Here is a 22,633-nt window from a genome sequence, read left to right as displayed (position 1 = left end):
CGGATCACCGCATTGTAGGTCCCAGGGGTGTGGTGTCCCCGACGTAGAGGGTGCAGGGTTGGGTTGCCCCGTGGGAAATGCCCACCAACTCGACTCCCCCGGCACCTCACGGGCAGGCCTATGTCTCTCTCGACGCGGCAGCTCGGATCATCCCCTTAAAGGGGGGAGCCATGGACCTCTCAGAAGGACCTCCTCAGAACGTCCCAGACACAGAGCCACTGTTGCTCACGCCAGCTCTGCCCCCCAGCCCCCCAGCCCCCCGGTGCCCTGCCCGCCCGCGTCCCTCGTAGAGCTGCTTCGTCTTCCCGGGCCCATCGCCTCGGCTGCAGCCGTCCCATCATCGGGCCAGCAGTACCCTTCCAGGCTCTGTCCCTGCGTCCAGGCTCCCGTGCTCTGAGGCTCCTTCCTCCCTCCCTGTCCCCGTCCGTCGGGCCGCCCGGCCGCAGCCCTCCTGATGCCTCGGGCGCAGGCCCCGCGCGCTCCCGCTCCCGCTCTGCTCTCGCCGGGCCTTCTCTTCGCCGTCCTTCGGGGACCGGGCGCCGGGTCCTCACACCCACCACGTCTGTTCCGAGCCCCCCCCCCCCCCCCCGCAGAGCTCGGCCTGTGCTAAGTCTTGGGGCCCACATGAGGGGGCTGACAGTCACCGGAGCACTTGGAAGAAAGGACTGCCTCGTGCGCTTGCACCACATAGTAGGACATCTGCTGGGTGTTTGCCGTACAAAGGACCTGCGGGGAGGGGCTGGTGTTACCTGCAGGTAGCCCCCAGTGCAGGGGCCCCAGCTTCACTGCGGAGTAGTCGGAGGACAAAAGCAGACAGCCAGCCAGCCAGCCTCTGAAGTGAGGGGCTCTCCGGGGATCGCGTGCGAGAGGCGGCTTCGGGGTCTGCGGCCTGCCGCTCCCCGAACTGCCGTCTGCCGGCCGCCGGGCCGTCGGGGCCTAGAGGGCCGGGCCGTGGCCTTCGGACGTAAGGAGGGCTGCTCATCGGACGGCCCCCAGCCCCAGCGGCAGTAAGTGAAGGCGCTTGGTAAACACCACGGTGATTACTGAGCAGATTATCAAACATCACACTGTTCGTGTGTCACGAAGTCGCCTCGGACGCTAACGGAAGCAGCGACTGTTCTGGAGCCAGCTCAGTGACCGCCAAGGTCTGCGAAGCCCCGGCGCCAGGCCGGGCAGAGTCACCAGCCGTCCTTAGGACGAGCTGTTCGTCGCCTCACTGAGGAAGGGCCTTTTCGGTTTTGGTTCCGCGGAAGCTGTAGTTGCGACTTGAGTTTCCCGCTCGTAGAGGTTAATCATGTGCTACGACACGCGCATGTCCGCCAGGCGACACGTGGCCCTTTATATCGGGGCGCCACATTGTCCCAAGCGGCCGGTCTCCCTGCAGCGTTTCGTCGGGCCTCTGAGAAAGGGGCCGCGGCACGTTGGGGGGCACAGGGCCACCCCCCTTCTCCCAGGCTGATTCCTGGACACAACACATGATAAATTTGCCTGCCACCTCCCAGCTTTTGTTGTTCTGGCATTTTCCAGCTAACTGGGACTTACAGCTTCAGCTGTCTTTTAGAATAACTTTTTCAGGGGCCGCCTGGGTGGCTCAGTCGGTTAAGCGTCTGACTCTTGGTTTTGGCTCAGGTGCTGATCTCAGGGTCTTCAGATCGAGCCCCATGTCGGGCTCTGGGCTCAGCGGGGAGGCCGCTTGAGACTCTCTTTCTCCCTCTCCCCATGTCCCTCCCCCTGCTCATGTGCTCTCTCTCTTTTTTTTTTAAAGATTTATTTATTTATTTGAGAGAAAGAGACTATGAGCGAGGGGAGGAGCAGAGGGAGAGACAGAGGGAGAGAGACAGAAAAAGACACAGCAGACTCCCTGCTGAGTGCAGAGCCCACCGCGGGGCCCGATCTCACGACCCTGAGATCACAACCTGCGCCGAAACCAAGAGTTGGTCGCTTAACCGGCTGCGCCACCCAGGCGCCTCAAGAACAACCTTTTCATTAAATACTTGAAGAGCATAAGAATCATAAAACTCATTCATTCACGTATCCATGAAGCATTTCTGGCTCGGCTGCTGTAGGCTGGGAAGAGGAAGACAGTAAAGCCCAGCCCGGCCCCCAGCCTGCTAGGGGAGGCACAGAATTGCGCTGAAACCGGTGACATGCACTAGACAAGGCAGCGTCTATAAGGTACCGAGCCCAGGGCCTGTCCGTGAGTGAAGGTCGGATGCCTTCCTTGATGTTCAGTGGTCAAAGACACTTTCTGGGTTCCAGGTGGGACTGTGTTTTGGCTTTATATGAGGCTTGCTGAACACTTTTTGCTGCTTTTAATTCGTTTTTCAACAGTTAGTGTGGGGAATACACTGGGGAAAGCGGATAGAGAGTGGGGACGGGGAGCATGGTTGCAGTTTTAAATAGGGTGGTCCAGTGAGACGTCCCTGAAAGTGACTTGGAGCAAAGCCTGGAAGGAAGTAGAGGAGCACCCGTGGGAGGCTCCATGCTGGGGGGACGGGTGTTGGGGCCCGAGGTGGGGCGTGTCTGGAGAGTGCAGAGGCCCGCAGGGAGGCCAGGGTGAGGCCGGAGTGAAGGGCGCGAGGGGGGCGGGGATAAGGGCAGAGGAGGAACCAGCATGGGGTCCTGGAGGGACTTCCAGGCCATCCTCCAGCGGTTACAACATGTGAGGTTACCCTCTTCGTTTTCCTCCGTATTTTTACTTTTGTCGTCCCTGACACTGAAAAGCAGGGGATTTCACTTGTGGGACAAAGTATCTTCCTTGTGTACGTGGCGGGTACACACGCGTCTGTCTCTCGTCTGTGTGGCTAGAATCGCTCTGTCACTGTCGTGCTGGTGTCTGGGACATACCAAGGAGGACGTAGATAATGCCCCTGATCTCTGTGTTCCTGGCGTCTAATGCCTTCTAATTACACCGGTTAACATAAGTCTGTCTCTTACAGTTCTTTCTATCATTAGCAGCCCCAAAATGAGGGCCCGGTGCAAGCTGTTGAGGCATACAAAGTGGATTAATAAGGGTGGCTCAGCGTTAAGCTATGCCAGAGCTGAGTCCAAATTTTATTCCGGTACAGGGATGACTTTCTCTGTGGCCTCTCTGGCTCTGGAGCTAATTTGGAGGCTGAGTAGCTCCACAGGTATTTATATGTAGTGTTTGGTATTTTTACTGGGTCCTATTCTTCTCCCTTGGATCACCTAAAATGGTTAAGAATTTTCTAGCAGGATTAAGGTTGTGATCTCTGGGGAGGGGTGGGCCATCTGCTCTCGGTTATTTTTGTGTTAGCCGCTTCCCCTTAAATGTATGTTCACAAATGAGCCACAGCCTTATCGGCTGGGGTCGAGGGAAGACGGGTCTAGGTGCTGCTCCCGAACTGGGTCTCTGAGCCATGGCTTCCCACAGACACTCAGGTAAAGCTTCCGATTCTTTATCTTCTGTCGAGCACAGTTTTGTTGGGGCAGTGAATCTGTCACTCGACTAAAAGGTACTTTTTGATGAGATGATTTTAGGCTTGTCTAGAGAGTCAGTCAGTCCTAGCTCATCTCTGCTCTGTCCTGGCTTTCCACAGAAGTGCTGTTGCAGAGACAGAAGTCAGCGTGGGGGGCTTGTTGTTGTTGTTGTTTTGTGGTGGTTTTTTTTTTTTTAATCTAAACTTAACGACTGTAGTTTACATTTTTCAGGACATCCTGTGAAATTGCAAGAGATTGTGCGAGGAAAGATTTTGCGGGGCTGGGGGGGTAGCAGTTCCTTGTTATTTGTAAGATAACGAATGTTGATCTTGACTGCTTTAAGTCGAATTTAAGGTGTGTAGGCAAGGGCAGCTGAATGGGGAGCCGGAGGGAGAAAGGCCGTAAGGACTCCCCACATCTTCCCCTTCCTGAGCGATGTGGTCAGTCCTGCCGCCGAGAGGCAGCTATGATCCTCTCGATGTGGCAGGTTAGGGATTGTTCTTACCAGAAAAGGGGCCAACATTTCAGAATCTCCAGACCGTCATGACCATGAGAGTCGTCGTCTTGTTTTGTAACCTGGTGTGAAGGCAGCCCTTTGGCCGTGGACGGACAGCCGCGGAACAGGGCCGAAGGGACTGAAGGACAGGCCATCCTCCCCAGAAAGCCCGGCGCTCTGAAGTCACCCTGCTTGCCTGTCTCTCCTCCAAAGCCAGCAATGTCTCTCTGGCTCTTTTCGCCCTCTGCCTGAGTAACGGTCCCCTCTCTCAGAAACAGGCACTTTGTCCTGTCTCCCGGCTTTCAGATTACGGGACAAAGTAATTTTTGGTGGCAGTCTTTTAGAAGAGTGATTTTCGAAAACTTGTAATTGCCCATCAAAATTTATTTTATTTTTTAAAGATTTTATTTATTGACGAGAGAGAGAGAGCACAGAGGAAGAGGGAGAAGCAGGCTCTCCTCTGAGCAGGGAGCCTGATGTGGGGACTCTATTCCACGGCCCCGGGATCCCGACCTGAGCCGAAGGCAGACGCTTAACCACTTAACCGACCGAGCCACCCAGGCGCCCCTCCCATCAAAATCTAAATAATGAGAATACTTTGGGAAATTTCTCCTCAGGTGTTTTAAAACAAATGCACTGCAGTGCATTCCGTGCTTTAATGAATTAATATGCAATGTTTTTCTTGTCCCCAAATGTTGGAAGAGTGGTCTGTCCCCCCCACCCACCCCCAGGAGCCATTTTACAAACCTGGTAGCACATGCCTGAGATTGTGATAATCAGTCAACATACACGTTCTCCGGGTGCAGGCGAACTGTTCAGCTGTACCAGTTGTTCCAGTGGACCTTGAACATGTGTTAACTGGTAGAGTAACTCCCCATTTTGTTCACTAATGAAGTGACAGATTAGGGAAATACATTTAAAAGGTGACCTGTTTACAACATACCCAACCTCTGGTTTTACTTTGCACCAAATCCAGACGTGATTCTTGCTTATATAAATCTGGAGACCATAACCATGACTAAATTAGATTATTGACACCTTTTAGATGATTTTTAAAACCAGGGGCTATCATTTTGTATTGCATTAAGCTTATAGGTCTGTGAAAGCAGACGAGAGAGAAGTCCTCACAAGAAGAAAAATGCACGTTGCCCTGAAATGGGTTTTGTATGGACTCATTAGAGGTTCAGATCATTGGATCCGGATCCATTTTTAGTGGCCATCCCTAGACCGAGAGGACATTTCAAGGACAAGAATTTATACTTTTGTTATTGAACACTTTCAGTCTGCAAAATTATGTAGATTCGGTTCCTTTACCCTTGGCCTTGCAAGTGGAGGCCCAGGCTGGGGGTGTGGGTGGGGAGGGAAGTAAGACCATTTGGCCTGTTATAGCCATTAAGTTCCCTTCGCCTGCCACTGCCCAGTGGCTCACACACGCCCAGCAGTCTTTTTGGGGGGGTTAGGGATAGAAAATGACATGGTGGGGTGAGCGAGTAATCAAACCGGGTTGGGTTCTTAAAACAACCGAAAAATGGCAGTCAGAAGATTTGGTCAGGCGTGAAACGTGAGCGCTGTGTACTTCTAGTGACCACCCAACGGCCGCCAACAACTGTTCCACAACTAGGGAAACTAAGAACCTGTGTTCTGGGGCTGCCTCGTTTGCCCGGGAGAAAGATGGAAGGTGCTCACCTAATACGCGCAACCTCAAGAAAAGCTTCGCGTCTGGACGAAGTAGGACTGGGATTAGAACCCGGCCTGGTGGAAGTTCAGCGGCACATAACTGTTTGTTGAATAATCTCTGTCCCACCCTCCTGTTGCCACATAGAATCTAAACCTGCATATCCGTGACCCAAAAGACATTAATGGGTTTTTCTCTAAATGTACAAGCGAAGTTGCAAATAGCATTGAATCATTTCGTACATGTTCTGTTTTTAAGGGAAAAAAACCACTTTCTGATTTTCTGTGAAATTCTCTGAAAGACTCCTTTTCAGCCATGACTCACGAACTCCGTCTCGTCGCAGCAAGTTAGGTATTTATCCTCAAATGTCTGACGACACCCCCAGGTGCCCTGGTACGTCTGCCGCACAAGTGTCCTATTCATCGGCGACGGCCTCGCTCCACGTGTTGAATGTTCTCAGGAAAGCAATATACCCTTTCTTTGGAAGCCAGTATTTATACATGGGCTGACTAATGGACTGGTATGTTGGACTTAGCAATTAACAGACCAGAAATAACCCGATTTTCCCCCCCTCTGGGTGGCAGTTCATCGTTTACACGGTACGTTATGCCACGCAGGGAAGGCACGTCGAAGAATGTTCCTTTGCCCTAATATTCACTGTTTCCTTAAATCTTCCAATTTTGAGCCTCTCGGGCATGAGGGGGGGAGATGGACATTAGCAAGAACTACGTGAGAAAATCCATATAAAAACACAAGCAAGGTTATTGAGTACAAATTGAATCTTCTCTAATGAGACATTTCTCCGATGTGTACGTGATGACATCAAAGCCAAAACTTCTTTTTGAGATACTGAGGTTTATGTGGGCACCTCTTAGCATGTTGGATGTAGTCCAGGAATTTTCTGAAAGAGGAAGCTTACTTACTAAGTGAGGAATGATGTGTCTTTTGAAGCAAACACGGCAAGAAAGGCAGTCTACCATCTTGGAATCCATCTCTCAAATGCGATCAGCCAGTCACATTTGAACCCACTACGTCTCTAAAGGACTGAGGGTCGGACATCGGTCCCTTAGGGTGGCAGGAGCTGTGCCCCGGTTTTTAAAAACAAATATTTGTTATAAAATGCTTTGAACGAAAGAGGTTTTAGGAGCTTAGTGGCGGTGACTTACCTCCCCCCCCCATCTGTCCATCCACAGCCCTAGTGTGTGACTAGGGGACACGAGCCAGCCCCCCCCCCCCCCCCGCCCTGGACTCCTGGGGTATTTGCAAACTTCTTCTGTGCTAGAGAAACCTCATTCCTGCCTCTGGATGCGGGTCACACCTCGGAGGCTAAGATTAGTCCCCGAGCTGCCGGAGGGCAGGGGCGGGCAGAGGGCTGCAGGGAGGGAAGTCGCTTTGTATCCTGTGCCCGTGTGATGACTGATGAGGCGCCCTTTCCCAGATAACGACAGCAGGTGGGGGAGGCAGATCTGGAAGTTTGGGGAGGTTAGAAGGCTTCAGATTTCACATCCTTAGAACTGGGTAAGGGGATAAGGAAAAAAAAAAAAAGTATCCCCTAAGAGAGAAATGCCTTAAGTATATGCTAATTCAGTAAGATTAAGGAGAGCCCCGAAGAAGAGGTAGAAGGGTATCTTCATTTCTGTCCGTGCTGTGATTTCTAACAGAGGGGAAACAAAGGGAGGCACCAAGCGTTTCTCTCTGGTGGAGTCCGAGTGTCCCTGTGGCTCGTTTTCCTGGAGCCCCCCCACCAGAGCGCTGGCTTTGGCTTTGAGGAGCCTCTGTGCGTGCCAGCAGTGTCACCGGGGGCTGCTTTCTCAGAGTCGTTAGCGGCTCCGAAGATGAGCGGGAGCAGGATGTCTCGCCCTCATACCCGTTCATGCTTCCCGCCGAGTTCTGACACGGGAGCGGTCTCATCAGCAGGAATGTTCCACGGCAGCTTCCTCCTGAGCACACGCTGCCGTGAAGGCTCGAAACCGTTGGGGACCCAGGAATCCTAAGTTTAGAAAAACATGAGGTAAGCCAATTCAGGTTACCCTGGAGCTCGACTTCATTGGAATCGTTGCAAAAAAAAAAAAAAAAAAGTACTAAAGTTCATGAATTTGACATCGGCATTGTTAACATGCTTTCAGTGTTTGCAGCCTGTTTACTTATTAGGCAATAAAAGCCAACGTTCCTAGAAGTGCCTGTTTTATCTTGACAAATACGTGTTTCCACACACACACACACACACACGAAAAAGGCTTGAGTCAACTGTGGAAACCAGCTCTAAGAGGATATGCCCTTTGAAATCTGGCCATGTGGGTGCAGACTCTGGGTTTAAGTGTGCAGTGCAGGGGGAGAGAAGATGACCCCGGGTTTTCATGCTACAGAAAGAAAAAGTAATGATGCCTAAAAGCCAGGACTCGAAAACTCTTAAGACGTAGGACTCTCCACAGTGGCACCATTAATTCGGGGTGACTTGTTAAAGCTTCCTTTGGCTCGGTTCAGGACCCTGTCCTAAAGGGACCAGAGCGTGGTGAGCAGCAGCATCGACAGGACTCCATTTGTGACACACTCTGGGGCTGGCGTGTTCAGCTGGTGAGCCGTGGATTATTTCACCAGCTGGACGCATAGAAACTGCGAGCGAGTCGTGTTCTAGAACCATGAAAGTAACCAGGGAAGAACTTGGCATTGGTACAGGGATGGTTTCAAAGTATTTGGTTTTAAAGTGCAAAGGGCTTGGCAGGTGCGATCTCTCTGGTACCGTGAACCCGTAGTGGTTTTCCTTCTCCCCGAAGCTCCGAATGCCTGAGCGCACCGCCCTCTGCTTTCTTGCTGGTGGTGGTTCGACACTGAACCTGCCTTCGGGCCATAAAGCCGGGACTCCCACAGAGCACGAGACGGGACCCCCGTCGGGCGGAGCTCTGCATGATGCTTCCGCGTAGAGACATTTGGAGGCCATTTCCTCTTGGAAGACGTCAAAAGAGTGATAGGAAAAGGAGTAAGGCTCCAAGTTCGATTCTAAATAGAGACTTTGGTGAGGGAGGAGGAGGGATGTGCCCGTGTGGTCCAGGAAGATAGTCTCCGAAGGGCTCAGGCAGCCATGATGACTCGCCACGCAGGAAGCCAGTGCTGTCTAATCTTACAAATGCTGATTTCCTGCCAAATGGCCTTTAGGAGCCACCGATAATTGAATTTCCTGGCATTTACTGTTACTGGAGATTTAGTTGGTTTCTCTACTCCGCTCTTAACAAGAAAGCAGATCTTTGTTGAGGGCACAATTTCCATACGGAAAAGCTAATAAGACGAGGATTTTATGTGCCATGTGAAAGACCAGCAAGGATGAATGGAGGAGAGTGATTTTCAGCTGCTCTCCCTGTGACAGGCACTGTTTTCTGTCTGCACAGAGGCTAATGGCTCTTTAAAAGCTGCCTTCGGTAAACAGTGCGCCGTTCAGGGAGATAGACCTTGGTCTCAACTGTGTTTCTACTTTTCCTCTCTAACCCGATTACGTAAGGGAACATCCCGGTTTTGTTTTTGGGGAGAAAGTGCCACTAAGGACCAATTCTCTGGTCTCGATGACTTGGCACAACCGTCTCAGGCAACTGTCTTTGCCCAGGAATGCCACCCACTCGCTTTCAGTCGTTCACTCCCTGGGGATGAGGCGGTCTGTGCAAGGGCCGGCCTGAGCAGGGGCTGCAGCTGGCCCAGAACATTCTGCCCGTCCATGGTGCGATCTGCTTTGTTTGGAGGCCAGCTTCCGAAATGCACCCAGTTCTGAGTGAGAGTTCACCAGCCTTGGCCGAGGCGGGCTCCGAGACGCAGGGTGTGGTTTCCTTAGCTCACTCTCTGCTATTTGGTTGTCTGTGGCAACGGGATCCAAACAACTCGGACATGTGTTTGTATAAAAAAAACCGGGAATGGGACCCAAAGTGGGAGTCTAGGACCGTTCAGCTAGTGGAAGAGCCGCGGTGAGTACTGGGCAGCTGCTCGTTTGTCTCCCCTCGTTCTGCCTCTGGATTCAGCTGGGATATTTGCTAGCACAATAACCGTGTTTGTGGGTGGTTGAAGAAAATTCTCTCCATTCTCGTGTTTCCTGTGCAAATTAAATAATTGCTATCTACTTACCCACGTATGGTTCTTTTCCGGGGGGAGCGGGGAAGGTTAGCATATGTTTCCAGAAGTTGGGAGCTGATGCAAACTCACATTGGGTACCTTTTTGGTGGCAGGAGGGACAGAGTGCCTTAGCCGGGCTTGCGATTGCAGTCATGTGGTCTGGGGTCTGGGGCAGGGAGGGTGTGGGGGGCCGGGGGACAACGGAAGTTGTTCCATATGAAGACAGTGGAGGGGTTCTTGGAATGATCAGCTTAACGCTTTTTAAAAGCCTTTCTCTCCCCGCCCCATCGTACTTTCATGCTGCAATTTTTAAAACCGCGAATGTCTGAAGTTAGTAACACTTCGTTGACTCTCGAGCCTCACTTGCTCGAACAAAGGGGGGGGGCTTGATTTTGGTGTGTCACAGAGCGGCACATCACGGCACATCACCGTGACAAGCGTTCACGGTACCGACGGAGAATGCCGCCGTGAGACGGTCTCTCTGGGGTGATGGCTCGGGCCTCGGGTCCGGGACCTGTGTTGGGCGGAACTCTTTAGGATCCGTTTGGGATTGAAAAGTGTTCTGCCGGATTTGCAGGATTAGATGCGGGCATTTTGAACAGATCCGTGAGGATTGCTCGCATGGCCCGCGTCCTCTCGGCCGTGCGGGGAGCTGACGCCCGCAGAGAGGAGGGAGCGGGGTCTGGGAGGAAGAGCCCGAGGCTGGCAGGGCCGCGGGGAGCCGAGCAGCGGCCCCAGGCGCCGCCGCCGCCTCCCCGGGCTGCCCTCCTCCCCGGGCTGCCCTCCTCCCCGGGCTGCCCTCCTCCCCGGGCTGCCCTCCTCCCCGGGCTGCCCTCCTCCCCGGCTGCCCTCCTCCCCGGGCTGCCCTCCTCCCCGGGCTGCCCTCCTCCCCGGGCTGCCCTCCTCCCCGGCCGCCGAGCAGCTTGGCTCCGGGAGCTGCCGCTGGCGCCCCGCCCGAGCCCTGCGTCCCTTGCCATGAAAGCCCCTCTCTCTCTCGCCTGCACCCGTCGCCTCACTGCTCGAAGCCACCACACCTGTCCAGAGGCCCTGACCCGCTTGTCCCCCGCCCCCCAGCAGGACTTTCTCCCATGTCCCCGGGGACCCAGCGGCCACGGACTCTGGCCCTCGGCAGGAGGGGAGCTGTTTCTTCCCGGGCTCCCAGTGAAGGACGTGCGGTCGCGGCGCCCGTGGCCAGCCAGGCTTGGGCGGCAGCCGGGACCCGGCCTCCAGGCCCTGGTGGCACCGCGCAGCTGCCCCCCCGCCCCGCCCCGCGGAGCCTCGGCGGCAGAACGCTCCCTCCACCCCCCCCCCCGCCCCATGGGGCTCATGTGCGCTGCCCGCTTGCCCCCGCAGGTCCCTCCAGCTACAAGGTGGGCACCATGACCGAGAAGTTCGACTGCCACTACTGCAGGGACTCCCTGCAGGGCAAGAAGTACGTGCAGAAGGATGGCCACCACTGCTGCCTGAAGTGCTTCGACAAGTTCTGCGCCAACACCTGTGTGGAGTGCCGGAAGCCCATCGGGGCGGACTCCAAGGTAACGCGGCTGGTAGGGGTGCGGCGGTGAGGGGGGGAGGCCCCGGCTCTCCCCGGCCGCCCCCCGCCCCCCGCCAGTCTGAGGGTCTCCAGAGGCCCTTGCTCGGGGCCCCGCCTCGGCGCCGCTCACGTGACTCACAAGACCGCTCCCCGCCCGGCGTCCCAGGTGTAAGGGACCGGTGCTCGCGGCAGTCCGCCCCCCCCCCCGCCCCCCCCCCGCCGCAGCGGCTCTGCCAGCGGCCCGTCCCCTTCCGCTTGGTCTCCAGGAGGTGCACTACAAGAACCGCTACTGGCATGACACCTGCTTCCGCTGTGCCAAGTGCCTTCACCCCTTGGCCAACGAGACCTTTGTGGCCAAGGACAACAAGATCCTGTGCAACAAGTGCACCACCCGGGAGGACTCCCCCAAGTGCAAGGGGTGCTTCAAGCCGATCGTGGCAGGTAGTGTCCCCTCTCCCCCGCCCCCCCCGGGCAGCCAGGGAGGAGGCCCCACGGGCGGAGAGGGTGCCGGGGGCTCGCGGTGGTGGCGTGCTGCTGCTGCGAGCCGCGCTTAGGCCTTAGCGTATATACGCACGCATGTATCTAGCCGTGTATCTGCGTACGCATATACGCTCGCACACACGCACACACGCGGCAGCTAAAGGACACTGGAGAGAGCGGTCTGTGGCAGGAGAAAGAAGTGAAAAGTATGTAGCGCTTTCTCATTCGGGGAGAGTGAGTGAGCAAAGCATGCGACCTCCTCAGGGGGGAATTCTGGGCCAGGTCCGGTCCGCCAAGGCCGTGGGGGGCGGGGCGGGGCTTCAGGCACCGAGTCCCGGAACAGCGCCGCCAGGGTCCCCTCCCCTGACAGCAGCCGGGTCGGCAGCACCCCAGTAGGACGGTGGAGCGAGGCCCCCCGCGGGGAGGGTCTTTGGAAGCGTGAGGCCAACAACTGCAGGGCCTGCATTCCCTCCCCTCTGGAGGGCCCGGGCGGGGGGGAGGGGATGCAGCCCCCCCTGCAGGGCACCGTCAGTGGGGCTAGCGGTCCTGCTTCCCCCCCGCCCGCCGCAGGAGACCAGAACGTGGAGTACAAGAAGACCGTCTGGCACAAGGACTGCTTCACGTGCAGCAACTGCAAGCAGGTCATCGGGACTGGAAGCTTCTTCCCTAAAGGGGAGGACTTCTACTGCGTCACTTGCCACGAGACCAAATTCGCCAAGCACTGCGTGAAGTGCAACAAGGTACGTTGGCAGGGCAGCTCGGCGCTGACCGCTGTCTCTGGAAGCGTTGGACGGTTTGCAGAGCGCTCGCGCACACACTGTCCCGTTCCGCCCTCCCGACAGCCCTGCGACGTAGGAATTCCTGTTCTCGGGTTGCAGATGAGGAGACCGTGGCAGGAGAAAGCCGCGGCCGTCCAGGGGCGCGCTCGCTCCGGGGGCACGGGCGCTAGAGGCCCGCCGCCGCCGCCTAGTTGCCCTGCGGGACCTCCCGCGGGGGCTCGCCTTCTCCGGGCCCCGGGGTCTTCATCTGTAACTCGGGGCCGCTAGTCGCCCCTGCCTCCCATGGCCGCTGTGGCGATGAGATGACCTAAGGTATACCAAAGCGCCCGGCCCGGTGCCTGGCACACAGTAGGCCTTCAGCGAAGTGGTGGTTGACTCTGAATCCGGTGCTACGCCCCCTGGTCTAGGCCATCACATCCGGAGGCATCACTTACCAGGACCAGCCCTGGCACGCCGAGTGCTTTGTGTGTGTCACGTGCTCCAAGAAGCTGGCCGGGCAGCGCTTCACCGCCGTGGAGGACCAGTACTACTGCGTGGATTGCTACAAGAACTTTGTGGCCAAGAAGTGTGCTGGCTGCAAGAACCCCATCACTGGTAGGCTGAAGAGTCCTTGCTAAGTCCGCCAGGCTAGGTCTTGCGCATGGTAACCATCTCTCATTCTCCTACGTCGTCGGTTTCATCCACAAAGGCCCCCGAGAATGTCCTCTCCCCCTGCCATTGTGGTCCCGAAGGCCCCCCGGGGCCCCCGATAGTTTGGACTCTCCCTCAGGCCAGCTTAGCCTCTGCCATACAGCACACCTCCTGACTACTGCTAACTAACGACGCTGCCGGAGTTCACGAGCCTGAGACCCACGGCCACGGCCACGGGCGGGCAGGCAGGCACCGCACGCGCGCGCGCACGCGCGGGGAGGGGAGCGGTGGGGAGGGGCGGGGTCCGGCGGGGCAGGGAGAGGACGGTGGGGGGTGGGGGGGGTGGGGGAGGAGCGGCAGGCTAGCTCAGCGGTAGCTGCGATCAGAAGCAGAGCTGATCACTTCATTCCTCATCTCGCGGCCGCGATCCACGTGCCCCGGGCCCTTTCCCCGCCTCCAATTTTCCCATCTCCCCGGGGAGCCTTGAAATGTACATTTGAGAAGACTTTTGCCATCCTCAGGGAAAAGGACTGTGTCAAGAGTGAGCCACCCAGTCTCTAAAGCTAGGAAGCCCCCAGTGTGCCACGGGAAACGCTTGCCTCTCACCCTGTTTCCCAGCGCCAACCTCCGGGGCAGGCATCCGGGTGGAGAGAGGACTTGTCCCTCGTGGGTGGTGGTTCTTTATAGAAAAAATCGAAGCTTAGCAGCTCCTCGAGGCCCGGTAAGTGCACACCCCACGAACAGCCCAAGTTTGCCTCCTGGTGGCCACTTTGATGCCATGGCCCTGACCTAAATCAAAGAAACTGGTTATGCTGGGAGGTCGGTGCGCGTCACAGGGGCGATAGCCGTGGCAGGGGCGTGCGGGCTCGGGGCCGAGCTCTGGCATCTTCTCGGGTCCTGGAGAGCCGGAGCAGGGTGGCGGCGGCGGCGGGGGGGGGGGCGGGGGGGTGGCGGCCGGTGCGTGGAGGTTTGGGGGGGGCGGCGCCGGGCCGACGCGGGCCCCCCGCCCCCCGCCCCGCGCGCTTGTCGGCTCCGTGAGCGGCCCGGCGGCGGCCTGCCTCCCGCCCGGCCCGCTCAGCCGGCTCGTCCGTGTGCTCTCGCTGTCTCCGCAGGGTTTGGTAAAGGCTCCAGTGTGGTGGCCTATGAAGGACAATCCTGGCACGACTACTGCTTCCACTGCAAAAAGTGCTCCGTGAATCTGGCCAACAAGCGCTTCGTCTTCCACGAGGAGCAGGTGTACTGCCCCGACTGTGCCAAAAAGCTGTAAAGTGACAGGGGCTCCTGTCCTGTACGATGGAACCGAGTCCTGTTCTCCGCGCCCTCCCCATCCCCCCCCCCCACGCAGCGCTCCTGCTGCCGCTGCCCCCCTCTCACGGTGTCCCTCCCCAGAGGGCGCCTGTCACCGCGCTAGTGACCGCACTGGGCCGCAGCCGCCGGCTTCGGTGCCCCGTGAGGACACCCGCACGGAGCTAGAGCCGCTCTTCCGCATGCTTGTCCCGGCGCCGGCCGGCGCCCGCCGTCTAGCTGCTTAGGGATGCGAGCGAGACGCCCCGCGCGGGGCTCCCGCTGAGCTGCGTCTCGCCGCTCAGCCGGGTCCCGCCGCGTGTCCCCCCCCCCCCGGGGACCATCGCGTCCCCGGGACCTGCGAGAGTTGCAGCGGCTGCCCATGACTTCCGTGAGCAGACAGCGAGCTTAGCGAAATGCATGGTTGAACTTCCTCATCAGGATCTCCCTTCCGTTCTTTTGTGCTTTCAAACGACTAACACGAATTTCCAGAAAGTTAACATTTGAACTTTAGCTGTAAGTCCCTCTAAACTGACCTCCCCCCCCCCCCCCCGCCCCAGTACTAACCTCCATTTCCCCGTGTGGCGTGTTTTCTGAACGTTCCTACTTCCGAGCGTGGAACGTGCAGGCGGACCCGGGAGAACGAGCCTGTTTCACAGGAACGTTGTCACAGCGAATCCTTCTGGAAGCTTAACAAGACTAACCCAGCTGCCCTTTCTCTGTTTTGTTTTGTTGTTGGTTTAACGATTTTGTTTTAACGAATAGTAACATAGTTTATGGGTTTGGAGACTTGCATGTCGATATTTTCACGCCCTCAAAGGTTCCTGCAGTTTTGAAATTCATCCCAGGAACACTCGAGAGGGGTAGCTGAGCAGGTGCCAGGGCGGCCATGGCCACGGCCACGCTAGGACGTCTCCGAACGGGGCCGAGCTGAATCCCTTGTCACGCGGGAGCTGTCTGCTCCTGGTCCCTGTCGGTGAATAGGCCCGCCCAGTCCCTCCTCTTGTGACTCTTAGGACTGTCCCTCAGAGCTCAGCTGGACCTCTGGGGGAGCGGCGGCCACCCTCACGGGCGGAACCGGAGCCCCACGTAGTGCTTCCCTGAGCTGCAGGCTGCCCTCCCTCCCGTACTCTCATCGGCGTTGTTCTAGGCCGTAGCGTAACGGGACAGCATCACGAGCAAACCCGGACCGCCAGTGCGTAGGACGTTCTCGTACGAGTGCTCTCATTTCTACATTGTGTCATTCGCTATTATCCTCTAACGTTTCAGTGTATCCTTACAGAAATAAAGCAGCATATAAATAACTCGCCTGGCCTTTCACTTCTGCCGCCGGGGTTGCCCTCAGGGGACACGACTCATCCCAGAACCCCAGTGACGGTTTTCCTCCCTCCAAGCACGGACTCCGTTCAGTGCGGTTGCACAGAACAGAGGAATTCTAAGCAAGATAAAACCTGTAAGAGCACTTGGATCCAGTTAAAAACAAAAACCCACTCTGACCCGAAATAAGCATTTGGCAGATGCTCACATCCCTTAAAAAGGGCATCGGTTTTCTTTGGCGGGGGGAAGGGAATGGCCGCTGGAGGGTGTCAGAGGATCACAGGCCCCATTTGGTTGGCCGCCCCTTCCCTGTGCCCTCCGGAGTGCGGATCCGCTGCTGTCAACCGCTGCGCCAACCCCCCCCCCCCCCCCCCCGTCCCCCCCGGCCGGCCTGGGGTCGCCGGGAGAAACTCGCTCCCCCTGGTGGCCGGCCCGGGGAGAGGGCGACGGTCTGAGGAGCATTGGGGCCACAGGCAGGGACCCTTTGGTGCTAACGTGGACCTGACCGTGTTAGCAGGCAATCAAAACCTGTCAGCAAGAAACCATGGGCATTTCTGTGACCAGGTGACATCCCCTTGTGTCTGTCTCCCTAGAGAAACGAGCAGTTAAAACCACGAAAAGTGGTCATCTGGGGCCCCAAGGGAGCAGGGGCGGGGTGGGGAGTTGGGGTGGCACCCCTCTGCTTCCCAAGAGAGCTGGCTGGGTTACGGAGATGGCGGCAAGGGACAGAGCCCAGAGGGGACAAGCCTGGGATGGAGTGGGGACTTCCTTCAGGCCTCCTCCTCCTCCTCCTCCTCACTGAGCTGGTACTTGCCCCCGCCCCCCCCCAGTCCCCTGACTGCTCCCAGCCCCTTCCTTCCCCAACTGCCCCCATCTGCCCTGGATTCTACACTCGTCCTCCATCCTGTGCCACCCTTCGGCCTTCCGAGCCCACTAGGCCTGCAAGACTCCAGCCCACGGCAGGCCCGGGGTCTGCTGCGAAAATGCTGCACCACGACCACAGCCACGGGCGCCGCACAAGCCCGGCCCGGCCCAGCACACGCCCCTGGCCCTGGCCTCCTGGCAGGCCGCCGCCTCCCCGCTCCTGCCCGGGAAACAGCTCTGGCTCGACAGCGAACCCTCACAGCCCCCGCTGATGGCGCTCCCGCCCCGTTTTCCAGATGCGAATGCGGAAGGTCCGAGAGGTCTGCCGGGGGCCATTGTGACCAGGCATTGCCATAGGAATGGTGAGCCCCCCGCGGCAGGGGCAGTGGGGGCCGCGCCACAATGAGGAAACCATCCGGTCCCTGCTCAGTACTCAGTCTGCAGAGTGACTAAGACACAGGAGGAAGGAGGGGCGATTTCTAGTTAAGCAACTTCGCATCAGAGAACCCTGCTCTCCCGTAATTACGGGGATCAGAATATCAAGAACACCCCTACTGTGGGTCACAGGCTGGGTCCTGGAGCGGACGGCCTGGGGTCAAATCTCAGCTGCTCAGCCCCTCAGTAGGCCCCCGAGGCCACAGGCAGGCTTACCTGACCTCTCGCAGCTGCCTCCCTCGCCTGTCAAAGGAGACAGAATTCCGACCTCCCAGAATCACATGCAGATCACATAGTACGACGAGCGCTTAGCAGGGCGACTGTCACCCAGGAAAAGCACTCGATAAATGTTGGCAAATTCACTTGTACCTCCAGCACCAAAGGCAGTCTGTTAGCTGCCATGCAAGCCACAGGACCCTTGCCACTCGCGAAGCAAGAGGGGGTGTTGGCTTTACGATCAGACTTGAATTTGAGCATCAGCTCTGCCTCTTCCTAGTTGTACGAGGTTGAACGAGCGCCAATCTGCACCAATCTGTGTCCTCCTAGGTAAAAATGAATACCCACCCTCACAGGGCTTAAAAAGATGACTAATAATATAGTCCCTGGCACATGGCACGTGTAAATGTAACTATAGTTATTGCGAGACTTGGGGAGCCCCTGGACACACCCATCCGGGAACACTGCAACAGCAAGGCGGCCTCTTCCAGGGCCTGCTTCCACAAACCAGGCCTGCATGGCCCTGGGGGCGGGGGCGGGGGCCCCAAAGGGCCACCGGGAATGGGCCCCTGATGGGATGTGGCAGCCAGCCTGCCTCCAGGCTTTTGCCCCTGGGCACAAGCTCCTGCGGCCGATTTCTGCCTCACCTCCTGATCTGGCTCTCGCCACAAGGAGGGATTCCTCGGGACTAAAAGGGGACTCCGAGATGATAGCACAGTCGCATGGGAACGCAAGCCAAGGGGCGCCTGGGTGGCCCAGTCGGTGAAGCGTCTGCCTTCGGCTCAGGTCATGATCTCGGGGTCCTGGGATCGAGCCCCGCGTCGGGCCCCCTGCTCCGTGGGGAAGCCTGCTTCTCCCTCTGCCTCTGCCTGTCCCCCCTGCTTGTGCTCTCTTGCTCTCAAATAAATCAATCTTAAAAAAAAGAAAAAGAAAAAGAAAACGCAAGCCAAGTCCCAGAGCAAGCTCACTGCCACCTCAGCGAAGACTCAGGACTTGCAGTCCCTGTCTGGCATAGCGCCCGGCGGCGGCGGCCAGGGGGCAGGGCTGTCCCCAGGCTTCGTACCTGCGCGAGATGACGCAGGCGCGGGAAACGGGCTCCCACGCAGAACCCACTGGCAGAAGCTAGGGGCCTGTCCCTCAGGGGCAGAGACCCCGAGAAACTGCCCAGAGAGGAAGGAACACGTGAGGCAACCAAGGTGTCCTGTACCCCCCCCCACCAGGTTCAAGGGCACCGGCCCAGAGAGAGGAGGGGGGCTCGGCCAGCGTGCACCACCTGGGAGCTGTGGGCGCGTTGCGGGTGGTGTGCGCGCCCCGGGGCATCCTGCGGGGGGCAGCCGCGGCAGCTGGACCCACAACGTGGAAGGCCAAGTGGGGCTGGGTGCCTCTGCTCTCCTCGGCACCAGACGCCAAAGACGGGATAAACGGGGACCTCGCCCGATGAAAACAAAACCGAGCAGAACAGAACATGTGTCCCAGGTCTCCGGGTGGGACACTAAACACCTGCAGTAGGTCAGAACATGGGGTTAGCCACGCACGGGACAGGGGAGGTCCGGAAGAGATGTGCACGGTCACAGCCCCGTCGCGGCCCGAGCGCACGCGCACACTTCTCCTCCGTGCCAGGCACCAAGAGTGAGGCCCCTAAAAGGGCTGGGGAGAGGTGTGGGGAGTGACTGCTTAAAGGGGACGGGTGTTTTGAGGGTGATGAAAATGTTCTGGAACCAGATACAGGTGGTGAATATGAATTTCACCACAGTTAACAGATACTTTTAAAAAAAGTTTTCTCAAGGGGCGCCTGGGTGGCTCAGTCGTTAAGCGTCTGCCTTCGGCTCAGGTCATGATCCCAGGGTCCTGGGATCGAGCCCCACATCGGGCTCCCTGCTCAGTGGGAAGCCTGCTTCTCCCTCTCCCACTCCCCCTGCTTGTGTTCCCTCTCTCACTGTGTCTCTCTGTCAAATAAATAAATAAAATCTTTAAAAAAAAAAATAAAAATAAAAATAAAAAAAGTTTTCTCAAAGATTTTTTTTTATTTACTTAGAACACATGAGCAGGGGTGAGGGACAGAGGGGACACGGGGCTCGATCCCAGGACCCCGGAATCGTGACCTGAGCCAAAGGCAGACGCTTCACTGACGGCGCCGCGCAGGCGGCCCAACAGAACAAGACTTTACAGTCACCGGCCTCAGGGAGAAGTGAAGAGCCACGGGCGGCAAGGCTAACAAGCCCCGAGACGGGCCCAGAATGCCAAGGCTCGCACCTCGGCGCCCCGCGAGTGCAGCTCTGCCACGTCACCGGGAGCTGCAGGGGGGCAGCGGAGGATCTGCTCGCCTTCCACGGAACTTGCCACTTGCCCCCGTTCAAAGCCTGGTTACCTATTAGGGTCCCCTTTACACCACCAGCAGTAAGCAGTACGTGTTTTGTGATTAGAATGAAAAAGAAAACTTGCTTTATCTGCAAAGTTTATTTTACAGAGCACACATACAAATGCGGGTGTAACAGTGTTCCAACATGTGACATTTGTGCAGAAAAATACCAGAAACTCATTTGTCAGGATGACTGTCTCTGCCTTCTATACGAAAGAGCTAGTGTATAAAAACAGTTTTCAACTCTAAGGCACCCAGCTCTAATCCACAACAGCGGTACAATCCTCTGAATGGGCAAGAACCAAGGGATCAGAAAGAATTCCTTCCTTTCACTAATCCCAGGCTGGTGGCTAGGAAGGAACATAGGCCTGCTTGGAACTCGTTGTGATTCACCAGAAAACCCGTTAGGGGTAGGGGTTTGTGCACTCAAGTCTTAGTCGATGGTGTGTCTAAGCAGAATTTGACGGATTTCAGGCAACCTATCCTGTGTGCGTGCAGGTGTGTATGTACGGGCATACATGCGTACACGTGTGTGTGCACGCCGATCTATCACGGGGACCAAAGAATGGCACTGCTTCTGTGCTCACTCGCAGCCAGCGGCCAGGGAAAGGCAAGCAGCTCTGGGCCCGGCGGGCACAAGGCCCCAAAGACGACCTGCTGCCAACACCCAGGGGAACGGCATGTGCCCCGCCGGACAGCAGCCAGATACTGCTTTAGGTACAATAAAAACACTGCGCAGTTTTGGAGATAAACCCCCAAGGTGCACTTCAAAAAAGTAACACTGATGAGCACGGCAGGTGCTAGCGCTGTCCCGAGAGCACACTTTCTAGGACCTGGAGCATTTGGGGTGCCCGGGCCTGTGCACTCGGGTGACGGCAGAGTTAAAAACATACAGACGTAATGGTAACATGTGACGTACTACATTTTGCAACCTCCTGTTTATCAGCAACAAGCCAGCAGAGCTCTTGGGAGCAATCCCGAGTCCCTCGCACACCGCCTACGGCCTCTACGAGATCGAACGTCTGTTCTGAATTGCTAAAGTAATGTAACTGTTAAACGGAATAAGCAGTATTTTAAGAGAGAAAATTCCCCCTCAGCTTAGAAACTCAAGAGTGACCACTTCTGGCTGCACTCACACACCCCGGCCGGAAAACAAGAACGAGACAGTGGAGGTTTTTACAGGAAAACAAAAATGACTCTTTACTCAGAGCCCTTGCTGTTGGCAAGAGTCAAGATGATAACCTGCTTCTGAGCATTAAGGTGACATTAAGGTGTCTGTCTGATGTTTTCCCTGTTTTTGATGGTCATTTTGGTAGTCAGAGGCACAAAATTTAGGGGGTCTGGAAGTTGAGATCCAGAGTAGATGACGAATTCTCTTCTGGGCTGCGCGAAGTTTACATATCTGACCGGAGGGAAAAAGAAAAAGAACAGTAGAGAAGATGCTGGTCTTACTGCCACTGGGCCCCAGCCTCTCTTCGTGGTGGGTCCGGGACCTTCGGCAACACCCCCCCTCCCTGACCCAACGTTGCTGACACACTGGTGCCCCCAGGACCCCAACCCCCAAACAGGCCCAAGCTGCCTCTCAATTTCAAAGAAAGCTTCTTAAAAGAAAGAAAAGCAAAGGCCTTTTGGTTTTGGAAAGTCAGGCTGAGAGACTAAGTCCAAAGGGCTGAGTAACCCTGTGCCCTAAATGATTATCTGCATGCTAGAAAGCAGTTGGTGGATCAGGGGGGCTGACGAGAACCTACTTTGTGTATCTGGTAGGAAACGCAGGGCATCAAAACTAGAATCAAGTCATTTACTCTCTCAAAACCAACTTAATGGAAGACCCTTTGATACCAAACTAGCCTTCAGACCCACCACCGTCTCCCTACTTGCCTCAAAGTTACAGGGTGCCAAGAAGGCCCTGGAAGAGCCATAAGCAGGAGGGTTCATGGCCAACTGCCTTTCAAGCAAGGTAAAAACAGGAGGAGGCCTTACCCGATGGAGCAGGAACAGATTTGCTTTTCTTGTTGTGTAAAGGCAACGGGGGACTCTGGTGGAATGTCATGGAACCTTTCAGATGGTATTTTCGGCTATCAGGAGGGATACTGGACAAAAGGGACTCTGCCTCATTTCTGATGTCAATAATTTTGTCACAGATCCACTCCTGTGCCTCTGGATATAAACTCTTGGAGGGTCCCACGGTGTTACAGGTTTCACTTGCCTTTCTGGTTTTTGCTGCTCGGCTGGTCATTCTTTTGCTGGACGATCTGGTAAGAGATGCCCGGGTTAGAATCCCAACTATCCCAAAACCAAGGTTTTGTCCTGAAAGAAGCTTTATCCTTAAACGAAGGATAAGGAACTTCTCCTTCAGAATCCTAGCATGGGAAGGCGGGAAGGGAGCCTGGAGATCACAGACCACACTGGTTTCCAAATTGTGTCCTGCCAAGTTCCAGGGTTCAGCAAACACTAAGCAAGGCCAGGAGCAGCTGAGCACACAGGGCTCCAGAAGCCCCGTCCCCACTTCACACAGATCCGGGACTCGGGCAGAACCGTGGAGGGAGGACGGACACGGCTCTCCCCGCTCCAGGGCTCGGTCCAGCCCGTCACTGCGCCTCTCGGCCCCTCATGTTCCCGTGGGCCTTGGAGGTTCATGTCTTTTTAAGCAACCCCCAGGGAGCCTTCCTAAGAACCTATTCCCACTCTTCCGACCTAACTTCTGACCCTCAGTTTCCCCGTATGTAAAATGACATCCATACTGAAGTCAGGGCTGCAATGAGCATCAAAATAGGCAACATCAAACACCGGGTATGAAGCAGTCACTCAATGCCCTCCCCCCCCGCCAGGTTTTATGAGCAAATGCTAACCAGTGGGCACAAAAGCACAGCTTAGAGCCGGATGTATCTGGTTTGAATGTGGGCTCTGCCCTATCACAATGGCATGCTGGGCAAATAAGGCCCGTCATCTCTCCGTGCCTCAGTTTCCTCGTCTGTAAAAGTGAAGATGATAGCCCTTACCTAGTAAGGCTGCTGTGGGGATCAGTTTATTT

The 22,633-nt window shown here is 56.5% G+C and overlaps 2 protein-coding genes across 17 annotated transcripts in view; one reads left to right on the top strand and one right to left on the bottom strand.

Annotated features, from left to right (window-relative positions):
- Positions 1–15,715, top strand: part of FHL1 (four and a half LIM domains 1) — a 59,913-nt gene extending 44,198 nt beyond the window's left edge. The window contains exons 1-7 of one of the 5 annotated variants that reach the window (XM_036095558.2): positions 9,251–9,559; positions 11,058–11,239; positions 11,505–11,679; positions 12,289–12,458; positions 12,905–13,091; positions 13,649–13,848; positions 14,240–15,715. In XM_036095558.2, the coding sequence (XP_035951451.1) occupies positions 11,084–11,239; positions 11,505–11,679; positions 12,289–12,458; positions 12,905–13,091; positions 13,649–13,848; positions 14,240–14,323 (972 nt within the window). In that variant the 5' untranslated portion in view covers positions 9,251–9,559; positions 11,058–11,083 and the 3' untranslated portion in view covers positions 14,324–15,715. Of the gene's footprint in view, positions 1–9,250; positions 9,560–11,057; positions 11,240–11,504; positions 11,680–12,288; positions 12,459–12,904; positions 13,092–13,648; positions 13,849–14,239 lie in introns of those variants that run through there. The other 4 variants (XM_078064700.1, XM_078064698.1, XM_078064699.1 and 1 more) reach the window with 4 other exon arrangements.
- Positions 15,716–19,685: 3,970 nt separating this feature from the next.
- MAP7D3 (MAP7 domain containing 3) overlaps positions 19,686–22,633 on the bottom strand; it is a 34,079-nt gene continuing 31,131 nt past the window's right edge. For 8 of the 12 annotated variants that reach the window (XM_078064641.1, XM_078064644.1, XM_078064643.1 and 5 more), the window contains 2 exons: positions 21,583–21,854; positions 20,776–21,004 (listed from right to left, as the gene is read on the bottom strand). In XM_078064641.1, coding sequence (XP_077920767.1) covers positions 20,997–21,004; positions 21,583–21,854 — 280 coding nt within the window. In that variant the 3' untranslated portion in view covers positions 20,776–20,996. Of the gene's footprint in view, positions 21,005–21,582; positions 21,855–22,633 lie in introns of those variants that run through there. The other 4 variants (XM_078064647.1, XM_078064646.1, XM_078064640.1 and 1 more) reach the window with 3 other exon arrangements.

This window comes from Halichoerus grypus, chromosome X, assembly GCF_964656455.1.
Source record: "Halichoerus grypus chromosome X, mHalGry1.hap1.1, whole genome shotgun sequence".
NCBI lineage: Eukaryota > Metazoa > Chordata > Mammalia > Carnivora > Phocidae > Halichoerus > Halichoerus grypus.
Note: the sequence above shows the minus strand (reverse complement) of the source record. Positions and strands in the feature narration are given on the sequence as shown.